Genomic DNA, 12,660 nt, shown 5'->3' with positions numbered 1-12,660 from the left:
TCTTCTTGATTAGTTTCCATCTATTATTTGCCTTGTGATGCTTTGGAAAATAGATTGACCCCTTCTTCTCTGTAGCAGCTCATCAAATATTGGAATACTGCTATCACGTCACCACCCCTAGTCCTTTTCATTAAGTGAGACATACCCAATTCCCACAAACATTTGTCATATGTTTTAGCCTCCAGCCCCTAATCATCTATGTTTACCATCCATTTAGATCAGGTGGTCCCCCTGGTTTGGTTTATAGAACAGTGGCCACAAGCAGAGCCTTTTCAGAGACAGCACCCCAATTATAGAACTTTCTCCCAAGAAAATATGAACAGTGCAACCCTTACCTGTTTAGAGGCAACTCCAAACACACTGTTCAACCAGGCATATGTAAAACAACAACACATTTTATAGTCAAACAGCACTAAGTAAATTACTACTACTATTTTTCTTTCTTAAAATACACACTTTTAATATTGTTTTAAGCAGTGCTAGTGATGCTTTGCAATAGCTGTCTTTGAGAGTTTTCTTGTAAACCATCCTGGATTTCTCACAAACTTTTAATTTCAAATTAGAAGTTGATTTAATAAATTAGGCAGAAGAAACAACTGTTTAAATACATCTAAATACCACAGACCTACTGCCTCCTAGGCGCATACTGCAGAGAAAATAAGGCATTGCATTTCTAGCCAGCATAGCCACAGGATGATGGGAACTGTGGTTCATGACACCCCAAATATATTAGTTTGGGTAAGGCTGGATTAAATGATAAAAGAGCAGATGAAGGGAAGTATTTTTTATCTCCAACAAAATAATTGGGGGGGGGAGTTGACTCAGCCTTTTAATTTCAACTCACACCAATTCCTAACTTTCCATTTGAGCGAAGTTAGCCCAGAGAAAGAAATATTATAAAAGGCAGAAAAATATATATTTTCCTCAAAAGGACTTTTTAAAACCAAACCTGGCCCCAAATCTATCTCTCTGCCCCAAGCAAGACTTTAGCCCCATACAAATGCAGATATAAAACCATCAGAAAGTTGGAGCCAGAACAATCAAGAAGACAAAAGAGAAGATCTGCATACCCCACCCAAACTCTAGGAGTCATTAGCCCCATCACCTGGGAAGCAGGATATGATAATAGAATTAAACCACAGATATCAAGGCTTAGACAAACACTCAGAAACAGCCTCAAGGTTCATGCCACAGGAACAGGAAACTATTCCAAACAAAAGGCTAGAGGGGGTATAAAAACCTACTACACCATGTGCTCAGCCCTTAACTCCTCTGCACTTTCCTGAAGAACCATCTTTCTGCAATAAACTGTAACCTTCTTCCCAAAGCAGTCACCATGTTTGCTTATTTATTCCCGGCTTGGATGAACCAGGATGAAGACTTTACTTCTAACACATTCAATCCAAAGAGTTTTATTATTGCCTGGATTTTAGGGAGGGGAGAGGCAAGACCACAAAGCTAATCTGCAAGTTTGCTCTCTCGCCTGCCTGCACACCACCTTCCCGTGTATGTGTGTATCTGTATGAGAGACAGAGAGAGATCCCCTTTTTGTAAGTTTGCTTACTCTGCAACTCTCTCCCTCTCCCTCTCCCTCCCTCCCTCCCTCTCTCTCTCTCTCTCTCTCTCTCTCTCTCACACACACACACACACACACACACACACACAGGTTAATAAAAAAGAGAAGGAAGGGGAGAAAGGTGGTGATGAAAGTTAGCCCAGAAGGAAATATTAAAAAGGGCAGAAAAATATATTTTTCCTCAAAAGGACTTTTTAAAATCAAACTTGGCCCCAAATCTATCTCTCTGCCCCAAGCAAGACTTTAGCCCTATACAAATGCAAATGTAAAACCATCAGAAAGTTGGAGCTAGAGCAATCAAGAAGACAAAAGAGAAGATCTGCATACCCCACCCAAACTCTAGGAGTCAGCCCCATCACCTGGGAAGCAGGATATGATAACAGAATTAAACCACAGATATCAAGGCCTAGACAAACACTCAGAAACAGTCTCAAGGTTCATGCCACAGGAACAGGAAACTATTCCAAACAAAAGGCTAGGGGGGGGGGTATAAAACCTACTGCCCATGTGCTCAATCTCTCTCTGTGCTCTCTGTTCTTCTCTCTCCTCTGTACTTTCCTGAAGAACTATCTTTCTGCAATAAACTGTAACCTTCTTCCCAAAGCAGTCACCATGTTTGCTTATTTATTCCCGGCTTGGATGAACCAGGATGAAGACTTTACTCCTAACAATTTGGCACCCCGAGATGGGACTCCAAGCTAACCTCTCCAATGGACTGAGACTGGTAAACCCCATCTTGCCGGCAGCAGACCCCCTTGTGTCTGTGGATGGGTCTCCCAGGCCTTGCCCATGTGGAGCTAGGGTAGTTTGAGCTCAAGGGCTGCTTTGGAAAGAAGGTGAAGGTGAGTACCTCTAAATTTTAAGTTTAAAGCCCAGGGGAACAAAGAAAATGTGTGTATTTCTGTTTGTATGAGTGAGAAGATCTTTTTTTCCCCAATCACAATTGGATTTTGCTCCTTCTGGTCTTTCCTAGCCGCAGAAAGGATCTGTTTAATTGGCAGAACCTGGACAGCATGGGGGTTGGCCAGAGCACAGAACCTTTTGTTAGGGAAAAGGGAGAGACTGTGTGAAAATGAAATGGAATGAGTGAATGAAAGAATTGGATTTGGGCAACTAGCTGGTAAGGCCCTATAAGCAATGCAAAGTTAGGAAAGAAGTCTTGCAAGGAGACTTCGACTGTGTAGTGCCCTTTAGGTTTGGAAAGAAGTCTCACAAGGAGACTTCGACTGTTTGGAAAGAAGTCTCACAAGGAGACTTCGACTGTGTAGTGTATGAAAGAAAAATAGACTTTGCTTAGGGCTTTGCTGGGAAATCAATTTGGCTAAATAAAGGTACTTAAAAGGGAAAATAAGAAATAGTGATTCTCTCTCTCTCTCTCTCTCTCTCTCTCTCTCTCTCTCTCTCTCTCTCTCTCTCTCTCTCTTCTCCAGTAGCATATTGGACACCACCAGCCCCTGAGCGCTTGCTATTTCCTGTGCTTGCTCCAAGGCGCCCAGCTGGGTTGCGGTAGGCCAGGGCTGGGGCAGCAGGGGCTGGTCTCTTGCCATTTCTGGGTCAGCCCTGGGGCCCAAATCTATGCCCTCCCCGGCCCGCATCTGGCCGGCGGGCCTTGTGTTTGACATGTCTGACCTATAGTGTCGAACAGTGGGGCCTTAACAAAGATATCCCATTTGAACAATTCAGACTTGGTCTTTAAGATGTCTAATGGGAACTGATAAGAACACATCTGCCCCACATCTGAAACAGATATCCATTCCCAGAAAAAGCATTTAATAAATAAAATTTGCACATACTAGCAGATTGCAAGGCTTCCCAAAAGATGCTTAGCAGAACAGATATATATGTCTCAGTCCTGGATAAGTCAACTTACCAAAGTTATTTCCCAACATGGGTTTTCTGCACAGTATTTATTCTCCTCTCCTGCTAGGCAAGAAAATTTTTTAAACAGACTCCTAGACATCATGCTCAAACTGATATGGAGTTATTTGGCAAAAATAAATATTTTAGTTGGTTGGTTAAGAAAAAAACTATTTTCCAAACTGAAAAATACCTATCAATGAGTTTGTTACAATTTTTAAGAAGGGCCTACTCTAGAGTAGGATTTGAGTTGTTGGATTTCATAGCCAAATATGAACATTTCCTCCACTTGCCATATCTCAAGAGGATTTACTTATGCAGTACCTCAGCCATTGAAAATATGGCTCATGTCCATGGCCACCTCTAGCTTGCTTTTCATTTGTTTAGTGCTCTTTCACATTGCCAGCCAGTTTTACAATTGTCCTTTGTGTGGTTCAAATTTGGACAGTTATTTCAAAAGACAAGCATCTCAAGAGTGGTTTGGAAGTTCTCTCTGTTCTCTGCATGCCAGTTCAGCTAATCAGTTCCTTTCATAAAGGCAGGAACAGAAACAAGGCCAAAATGTTTCTGTAACTTTTTTTTTAAGTGAATTTTGGCTGTAGGAGGAAAAGCCAATTGTTACCACATGAATCTATTAAAAAAAGCTCCACAGTAAGGGAAGCTGGAATATATTTCAGGGTGTGGTCCATGCATAAGTGTCATATGCCCAAATCAAATGAAAAAAGTTGTTCAGCTGGAACATATAATTGATTGCAAAAGATACAGAAGAGACCCATAAAGCCTGAGGGTTTTATCTGTTCTTGCTATTTGCTTCTGGTTTGTTAGTATCCCTTTTACAGCAGCTGAGCCAACAATTCAGTGTTATGATCAACTAAAAGGCTGCTTTATGTGGCTGACCATCTTCATAACACATATTTTAGCAAAGATGTCTGAGCCCTTCTGAAATGAAAAGGCTCTTCTTCTTCCTCAGAGAAAATAAGAGGGTTTAGGAGAAGCAAATACAAGGTTTCATTGTTTTCCAGCACTGCATTCTCATCAGATCTGCTTTGAAGACATGAAATAAATGAATGCAGTTTACAGGGTACATTGCAAAAAAGATGTCTCTAATTTCTAAATGGCATTGTCATCTTGATATTGCAGCAATGAACATTGTGAAATAGTAGAGAGCTAAACTTGTTGTCAAGCAATCACAATAAAGCAATTCTGACAGATATGGGTGATTTCACACTGTCAGTGAAATTGGTATTCAAGGGCACCTTGATGGATTTGCTTTTGCATGAGCATTGCATTGTGTTTGTGGATTTTTTTCTGAACCAAACTCCTAGATGGTGATATCATAAAAGCCTCTCATTGGGAAACATGCTGTTCAGAACTGTCCAACTTAGCAAGAAGCCCACAAATGATACAAGTCCTGGTTGGGGAAAGTATATGGAAATCTTAACCAGAGATTCATGAACCCTACAACACTTAAGCAATCAGAACAGATCTATCTTTCTGGATTTTTTAAAATCTTACCAAAACACTGTATGCTTTTGTACTTCCCAAATTTATGGTAAGATTTTCTGCACCCATTTTCAACTTGCTATAGCATTTTCCATATCACCTCTTAAATCTGTGTTCCTAAAATCATCTTGGGCCCATATTGTTAGACGCTATGCCAGCTAGTAGGCTGTATGTTTTATACATGTTGTGATCATGACAGGAATTATCTCTCTTAGTAATACGAGTCTATTTGGATAAATACAGGTAGTTCTCGACTTACAACTTCATTTAGTGATGGTTTGAAGTTACAACAGTACTGAAAAAAGTGACTTATGACCATTTTTCACACTTACAACTACTGCAGCATCCCTATGATCACATGATCAAGTGACTTGGCAAGTGACTCATATCCTTCTCACCTTTCCTATTACCTATTCCTATTGGTATCTTATGACTATCCCCTTCTTGGTTGTATTTTATTATTTATGATTGTTATCTTATGATTTACCACTTTGTTGCTTGTATGTTTACTGAGAGCTTATGCACCAGAGACAAATTCCTTATGTGTCCAATGACACTTGGCCAATAAAGGATATTCTATTCTATTCTATTCTATTCTATTCTATTCTATTCTATTCTATTCTATTCTATTCTATTCTAGTCTAGTCTACTCTACTCTACTCTACTCTACTCTACTCTACTCTACTCTACTCTATTTCTATTCTTCTGACAAGCAAAATCAGAAGTGATTCACTTAACAACTGTGGCAAGAAAGATCACAAAATGGGGTAAAGTTCACTTAATAGCTGTCTTGCTTAGCAACAGAAATGGGCTCAATTATGGTTGTAAATTGAGGACTATTGTAGTCTGACTTGTTAAAGCAACCTCTTATGTCCTTTCCTCACCTCATTCAAGGTACCCTGAGCATCATTTCCCAAAATATTGGGTATATAGATAAGTGAATATATTTTGAAATATGAGACAACTCCCTTGGATTCAAGTGGCTGGTTTTGTACATCGTGATAACAAATAAGCCATTGTAACTTTAATGATGGTTTGCTGAATAACTCAACATAATATTGAGGTTTGCTCAGCAATAACCAAGGAACGTGTATTATAATGAGAGCTATGTAAATGCCCAGCCATACCAGAAAACTCTGGCTCTTGGTAATGAAAGATTGATATAAATGAATAAAAAAATATTAAGTATAATAGTAGGAATTAATGTTAATACTTGCATTAACATAATTTAATTCAATTTAAGATTGCAAATATTCTTATGAAATCATATAATTCTGCACAGGTAAACATGAACAATATAAGATGAACTCCAATGTACAAGTATTAGCTATTATGATCATTGCACATATTTATGCATAAGTCATGCCAAACCAAGAAAAAGAATGCCAGAAGTATCTTTGAATTTCATACTTATCCTTATGGATCAATACAGATCTCTTTAAAATCTTGTGCTTGGTTTTGGAAAAGAATGAGAAAGTGGCAGAATGTCACAACCAAGCATTACAAGATGGAAAAGAATTATAGGCACTATCATTTGATAAAATCTCACAATCTATAAGCTCTTGAGTCTTGAATTGACATTACAGCAAGAAATACATTTATGGTCATAATTAAAAGTGAAGTATGAGTTCAGCAGTGGAGGAGAAGTATAGAAACATGTCAAGATTGTAGATATACAGAGAACTCTCAAAGGAGTAGAGTTGTAGCATAATTATCAACTTTACTTTTGTTTACTTCCTCTATGGATTCTGTTGATTGAGCCAGGTTTTGGCTCAAAAATTAAAAACATAAAATAGTTATAACATTAATCATATATCTAAACATGGGTAACTTTTTAAAATAAAAATCTACTCAAATTTTCTTACAAAATATAAATGTAAAATACTGAAATAAAATAATACAAAGAATAGTTTTTTAACTGCTATGGGCATTCAGAAGAGCATGCAGTTTTCATTGATTATCATATTGAAAGAAAAGCACTTACCTCCAGAACATTATGGTTACAACTTGAATTGTATTCCACATCAAATTCCAGAATAGTCAATTGAACGCTACTACCTGGTGCTGTGTGAATATACCAGTAACATTCCCTATTTTGTGGGTTTCTATTTGGATAGCCAGGGCTATGGAAAGATCCAGATGGCTCAAAGAATTCTTCACCACATCCTGGAAAAAAAACAGTAGCACTGTTTAGAAAACTAGATGATGATAATGATATTAATGATAATGGTGATGACTACTCATTCTAGCAGACTCCAGATCCAAAAAAGTGGTAAAAACAATTAAAAACATAGAAGAACACAGACACCCTAACAAAGCAATAACAAATTTAAAGCATCAAATGCACACACTAGCACACATAACAGTTTTTCAATAAATTTCCTTTCATATAGCCCTAACTCCTTTTAAATCACTTTTAAAAAATAGAATTTTAATATTTTACTATTTCATTATTTTTCCACTCAAGTGGGATAGAAGGATTTAATTCCCACTCTCTCATATATATGTTTGGGAGATGAAGGTGAAATCCTGTCTCGTGACTGGAAAACCAATTAGTTAATGTATCACTGGATTATTAGAAACACAGACACACACAGGAATATTCCAGGAAAGAAAAATAGAAATAATAAACTTATGCTGTAAATAGCAAACTTCTATTTACAGGCCAAGTATTCCAAGTATTCCAAGTACAACATTCAAAATGAAAGTAGCTCCAAAATATTTTAGAGCTATGCTAATCACTGGCTTTCTTGATGGACCTTTCTGTTTATAAAATCACCAATGAACTGCAATAAACCAAAGCACACTATCTGAAATATGCAGGAGAGTTTGAGGCAACCTAATATTGAAAGTATAATTTGAAGTAGAACAGAAAAATGCACCTAGTGGGTACTCTGATTAACAGATGAAGTTGCCAGTCCAGAATACTGAGAGAGCAAATAAGCAGTCCTATGTTTATTTGCTCTTTCAGTACCCTGGACTGGCAACATACCTGATCATAGCATAGGAGGACATGTTAGGTCAAATTTTATTTGATTATTGATTAACAAAAAGATAATGATTGCATAGCTGCAGTATTCTACTATGATTTTTTTAACTTTTTGAATTCTAATTTATTTATATTTCATATTTCTTAGTTGCCCATTTCTCTGGTTTTATACCTACTTACTCCTTCATGGATTACTGTCTTGTCATGGCGAAGGGGCTTGCATAACTCAATAAAGCTATGAGCTATGCTGTGCAGGGCCACCCAAGACGGACAGGTCATAGCAGAGAGTTCTCACAAAATGTGATCTACAGGAGAAGGGATATGGCAACCCACTCCAATATCTTTGCCATGAAAACCCCATGGATAATATCAAAAGGAAAAAAGATATGACGCTGGAAGATGAGCCCCTCAGGTCGGAAGGTGTCCAATATGCTACTGGAGAAGAGCAGAGGGCTAGTACTAGTAGGGCCAGAAAAAGTGAAGCGACTGGGCCAAAGCCGAAAGAACACTGAGCCGTGGATGCATCTGGTGGTGAAAGGAAAGTCTGATGCTGTAAAGATCTTTTCTTCATAGGAACCTGGAATGTAAGATCCATGAATCAAGACAAACTGGACATGGTCAAACGAGATGACAAGACTGAACATCGACATCTTAGGAATCAGCGAACTAAAATGGACAGGAATGGTGAATTTAATTCAGAGGACCATCAGGTATACTATTGTGGGCAAGAATCCCTCAGAAGAAATGGAGTAGCCTTCATAGTCAATAAAAGAGTAGGAAAAGCAATACAATCTCCAAAATGACAGAATGATCTCAGTGCGAATCCAAGGCAAACCATTCAATATCACAGTAGTCCAAGTCTATGCCCAACCGCTGGTGCTGAAATTGACCGGTTCTATGAAGCTGTACAGCACCTTATAGAATCAATACCAAAAAATTATGTCCTTATCATCATGAGGGATTGGAATGGTAAAGTAGGACACCAAAAGATAACCGGAATAACAGGCAAGTTTCGTCTTGGAGAACAAAATGAAGCAGGGCACAGATTGATAGAATTTTGTCAAGAGAATACGATGGTCATAGCAAACACTCTTTTCCAACAATCCAAGAGACGACTCTACACATGGACATCACCAGACGGTCAACACAGAAATCAGATTGACTATGTGCTCTGCAGCCAAAGATGGAGAAGCTCTATACCAGGGCTTTTCAACCTTTTCACCCATTGTACCACTTTTAGGATATGGCAATATCCGAGTACCACCAGTCACCTAGCAAGATGTCAAAAATTTGACACCCCCCTGCAAAAAAGGGAAAAAATGATAAAGTACAGGTAGTCCTCGACTTATAATAGTTCGCTTAGTGACTGTTCGAAGTTACAATGGCACTGAAAAAAGTGCCCCCCAAGCCACAGCCGAGCAAGACATCTGCCTGCCCGCCCAGCCTCACTCTTCCTCCTTTCTGAGGTTTTCATTGTTGTGAGCATTTCTGTTGAGGATTGGCAGCGGGGGTGGGGTGGAATGGGTGTTTGGTTTTTATTCCCCCCATCTGCTGGGTGGTTGCAGCAGGTTTTGGTCACTTCACATGACTCTAGGACACTGTGACCGTCATGAATATGAATCAGTTACCAAGCATCTGAATGTAAATCATAAGACCCTGGAGATGCTGCAACATTCCAGCTGATTGGTGCTTCTTCAGGGCTCAGCAGAAGCATCAGGATCAGTACCGAGCTGCAGCTGAAGCCTGGCGTTGATCTTGGCGCTTCCGCTGAGCCCTGACAGCTTTGCAGCTCCAGCCATCTCTCGCTCAGGCTTATGCAGTGCTGCCACCAATTCAGCTCATTCCCCTCCCCCGCTATTTTTCTAGGATGGTCGTGTACCACCTGCCAGGTGCCAATGTACCACAGGTGATACCCGTACCACTGGTTGACAAGCCCTGATCTATACAGTCAGTAAAAACAGCTGACTGTGGCTTAGATCATGAGCTTCTCGTTGCAAAATTTAGGCTTAAATGGAAGAAAGTAGGGAAAAACACTAGGCTACTCGGGTATGAACTAAATCATATTCCTGATGAATATACAGTAGAGGTGACAAATAGATTTAAGGAATTAGATCTGATAGACAGAGTGCCTGAAGAACTATGGACGGAGGTTCGCAACATTGTACAAGAAGTAGCAACTAAAACCATCCCAAAGAAAAAGAAATGCAAGAAAGCAAAATGTCTGTCTAAGGAAGCTTTGCAAATAGCTAAGGAAAGAAGGGAAGCGAAAGGCAAGGGAGGAAGAGAAAGATACACCCAATTGAATGCAGAATTCCAGAGAATAGCTAGAAGACATAAGAATGCTCTCTTAAATGAACAGTTTAAAGAAATAGAAGAAAACAATAGAATAGGGAGAACCAGAGATCTCTTCAAGAAAATTGGAAATATGAAGGGAACATGGAAAGATGGGCATGATAAAGAACCAAAATAGCAGGGACCTAACAGAAGCAGAAGAGATTAAGAAGAGGTGGCAAAATTACACGAAGAACTATACAAGAACAAGCTTAACATCCCTGATAACCACGATGGGGTAGTCACTGATCTCGAGCCAGACATCCTAGAATGTGAAGTGAAATAGGCCTTAGGAAAGCTGAACAACAACAAAGCTACTGGAGGTGACAGTATTCCAGCTGAGCTATTCAAATCTTAAAAGACGATGCAGTAAAAGAGCTACACTCAATTTGCCAACAAATTGGAAAACTCAATAGTGGCCACAGGATTGGAAAAGGTCAGTTTACATTCCAATTCCAAAGAAAGGCAATGCCAAAGAATATTCAAACTACAGCACCATTGCACTCATTTCACATGCAAGTAAACTTATACTTAAAATCCTACAAGCTAGACTCCAGCAATATATGGATCGAGAACTTCCAGAAGTACAGGCAGAATTTCAAAGAGGCAGAGGAACTAGAGATCAAATTGTCAACATACGCTGGATCATAGAGAAAGCTAGAGAGTTCCAGAAAAACATCTACTTCTGCTTCATTGACAATGCTAAAGCCTTTATTGTGTAGATCACAACAAATTGTGTCAAGTTCATAAAGAGATGGGAGTACCAGTCCATCTTATTTGTCTCTTGAGAAACCTATATGCGGGTCAAGAAGCAACAGTGAGAACTGGACACGGAACCACTGATTGGTTCAAAATTGGGAAAGGAGTCCGGCAAGACTGTATATTGTCACCCTGCCTATTTAACTTATATGCAGGGCACATCATGAGAAAGACAGGGCTAGATGAATCAAAAGTTGGAATTAAGATTGCAGGGAGAAATATCAACAACCTAAGATATGCAGATGATACCACTCTAATGGCAGAAAGTGAAGAGGAACTAAAGAGCCTCTTGATGCGAGTGAAGAAGGAGAGTGCAAAAGTTGGCTTGAAACTCAACATCAAGAAAACCAAAATCATGGCATCCGGCCCTCTCAATTCCTGGCAAATAGATGGGGAAGAAATGGAGGTAGTGACAGATTTTATCTTCCTGGGCTCCAAGACCAAGATGGGGACTGCAGCCAAGAAATTAAAGGATGCTTGCTCCTGGGAAGGAAAGCTATGGCAAATCTAGACAGCATACTAAAAAGCAGAGACATCACCCTGCCAACAAAATACGTATAGTCATGATTTTCCCAGTTGCAATGTATGGCTGTGAAAGTTGGACCATAAGAAAGGCTGAGTGCAAGAGAATTGAGGCCTTTGAACTATGGTGCTGGAGAAGACTCCTGCGAGTTCCCTGGACTGCAAGGCGATCAAACCGGTCAGTGCTAGAGGAAATCAATCCTGACTGCTCTTTAGAAGGCCAGATCCTGAAGTTGAAACTCAAGTACTTTGGCCACCTAATGAGAAGGAAGGACTCACTGGAGAAGAGCCTAATGCTGGGAAAGATTGAGGGCAATAGAAGAACGGGACAACAGAGAATGAGGTGTCTGGATGGAGTCACTGAAGCAGTAGGCATGAGCTTAAATGGACTCCAGAAGACGGTAGAAGACAGGAAGGCCTGGAAGAACATTGTCCATGGAGTCGCAATGGGTCAGACACGACTTTGCAACTAACAACAACAAATACCTACTTAAGATTATACTACTAACACTGTAAAAGTTTTATTTGCTTTGGAAGATTATGAACAGAAAAATAAGAGATATTAGTCAATCAATTGATTGATATTAAAATATATCTTTATTTTAAATTTAAAGCAAAGATTCAATAGGTAGAACTTCATTCTACAAGTTTCATCATGGATGTGTGATAGAAATACTGACTGAAAAAAAGAGATGTTCACATCAGAATGGAAAGTCTGTTATATGAGAATATATGGTATCACTCCATAGGAGGCTCTATCTAGAGATTGAGGCATGTTCATGTAACAAGTAATAAACAAGTCTGCTATGGCAAACTTGCTAACAGATATTCATCGATTTCTTCCACTTATAAATCTCTCTCTAAATTTTTCTTTGTCTAGAATAAAACTCTTCTAGTTTTTCTATATTGCCTTTCATTATCTAGAACAGGGCTTGTCAACCAGTGGTACAGGTACCACCTGTGGTACATTGGCACCTGGCAGGTGGTACGCAACCATCCTAGAAAAGTAGCGGGGGAGGGGAATGAGCTGAACTGGTGGCAGCACCACACAAGGCTGAGCGAGAGATGGCTGGAGCTGCAAGGCTGTCAGGGCTCAGCGGAAGCGCCAGAGTCAACACCAGGC

The 12,660-nt window shown here is 39.5% G+C and overlaps 1 protein-coding gene across 4 annotated transcripts in view; it reads right to left on the bottom strand.

Moving 5' to 3' along the window:
• The window catches only part of LOC120302794 (tRNA (cytosine(38)-C(5))-methyltransferase-like), a 231,552-nt gene that overhangs the window by 100,309 nt on the left and 118,583 nt on the right, over positions 1-12,660 (bottom strand). For all 4 annotated transcript variants that reach the window (XR_005555217.1, XM_039331729.1, XM_039331730.1 and 1 more), the window contains exon 30: positions 6,921-7,102. Coding sequence is in view for 3 of the 4 variants with exons in the window: in XM_039331729.1 (XP_039187663.1) it covers positions 6,921-7,102 (182 nt within the window). In the remaining variant the exon portion in view is untranslated. The remainder of the gene's footprint in view (positions 1-6,920; positions 7,103-12,660) is intronic.

Source organism: Crotalus tigris, unplaced genomic scaffold (genome assembly GCF_016545835.1).
Source record: "Crotalus tigris isolate CLP2741 ecotype Arizona unplaced genomic scaffold, ASM1654583v1 scf7180000024437.13266115, whole genome shotgun sequence".
In the NCBI taxonomy this organism is placed as follows: domain Eukaryota; kingdom Metazoa; phylum Chordata; class Lepidosauria; order Squamata; family Viperidae; genus Crotalus; species Crotalus tigris.
Note: the sequence above shows the minus strand (reverse complement) of the source record. Positions and strands in the feature narration are given on the sequence as shown.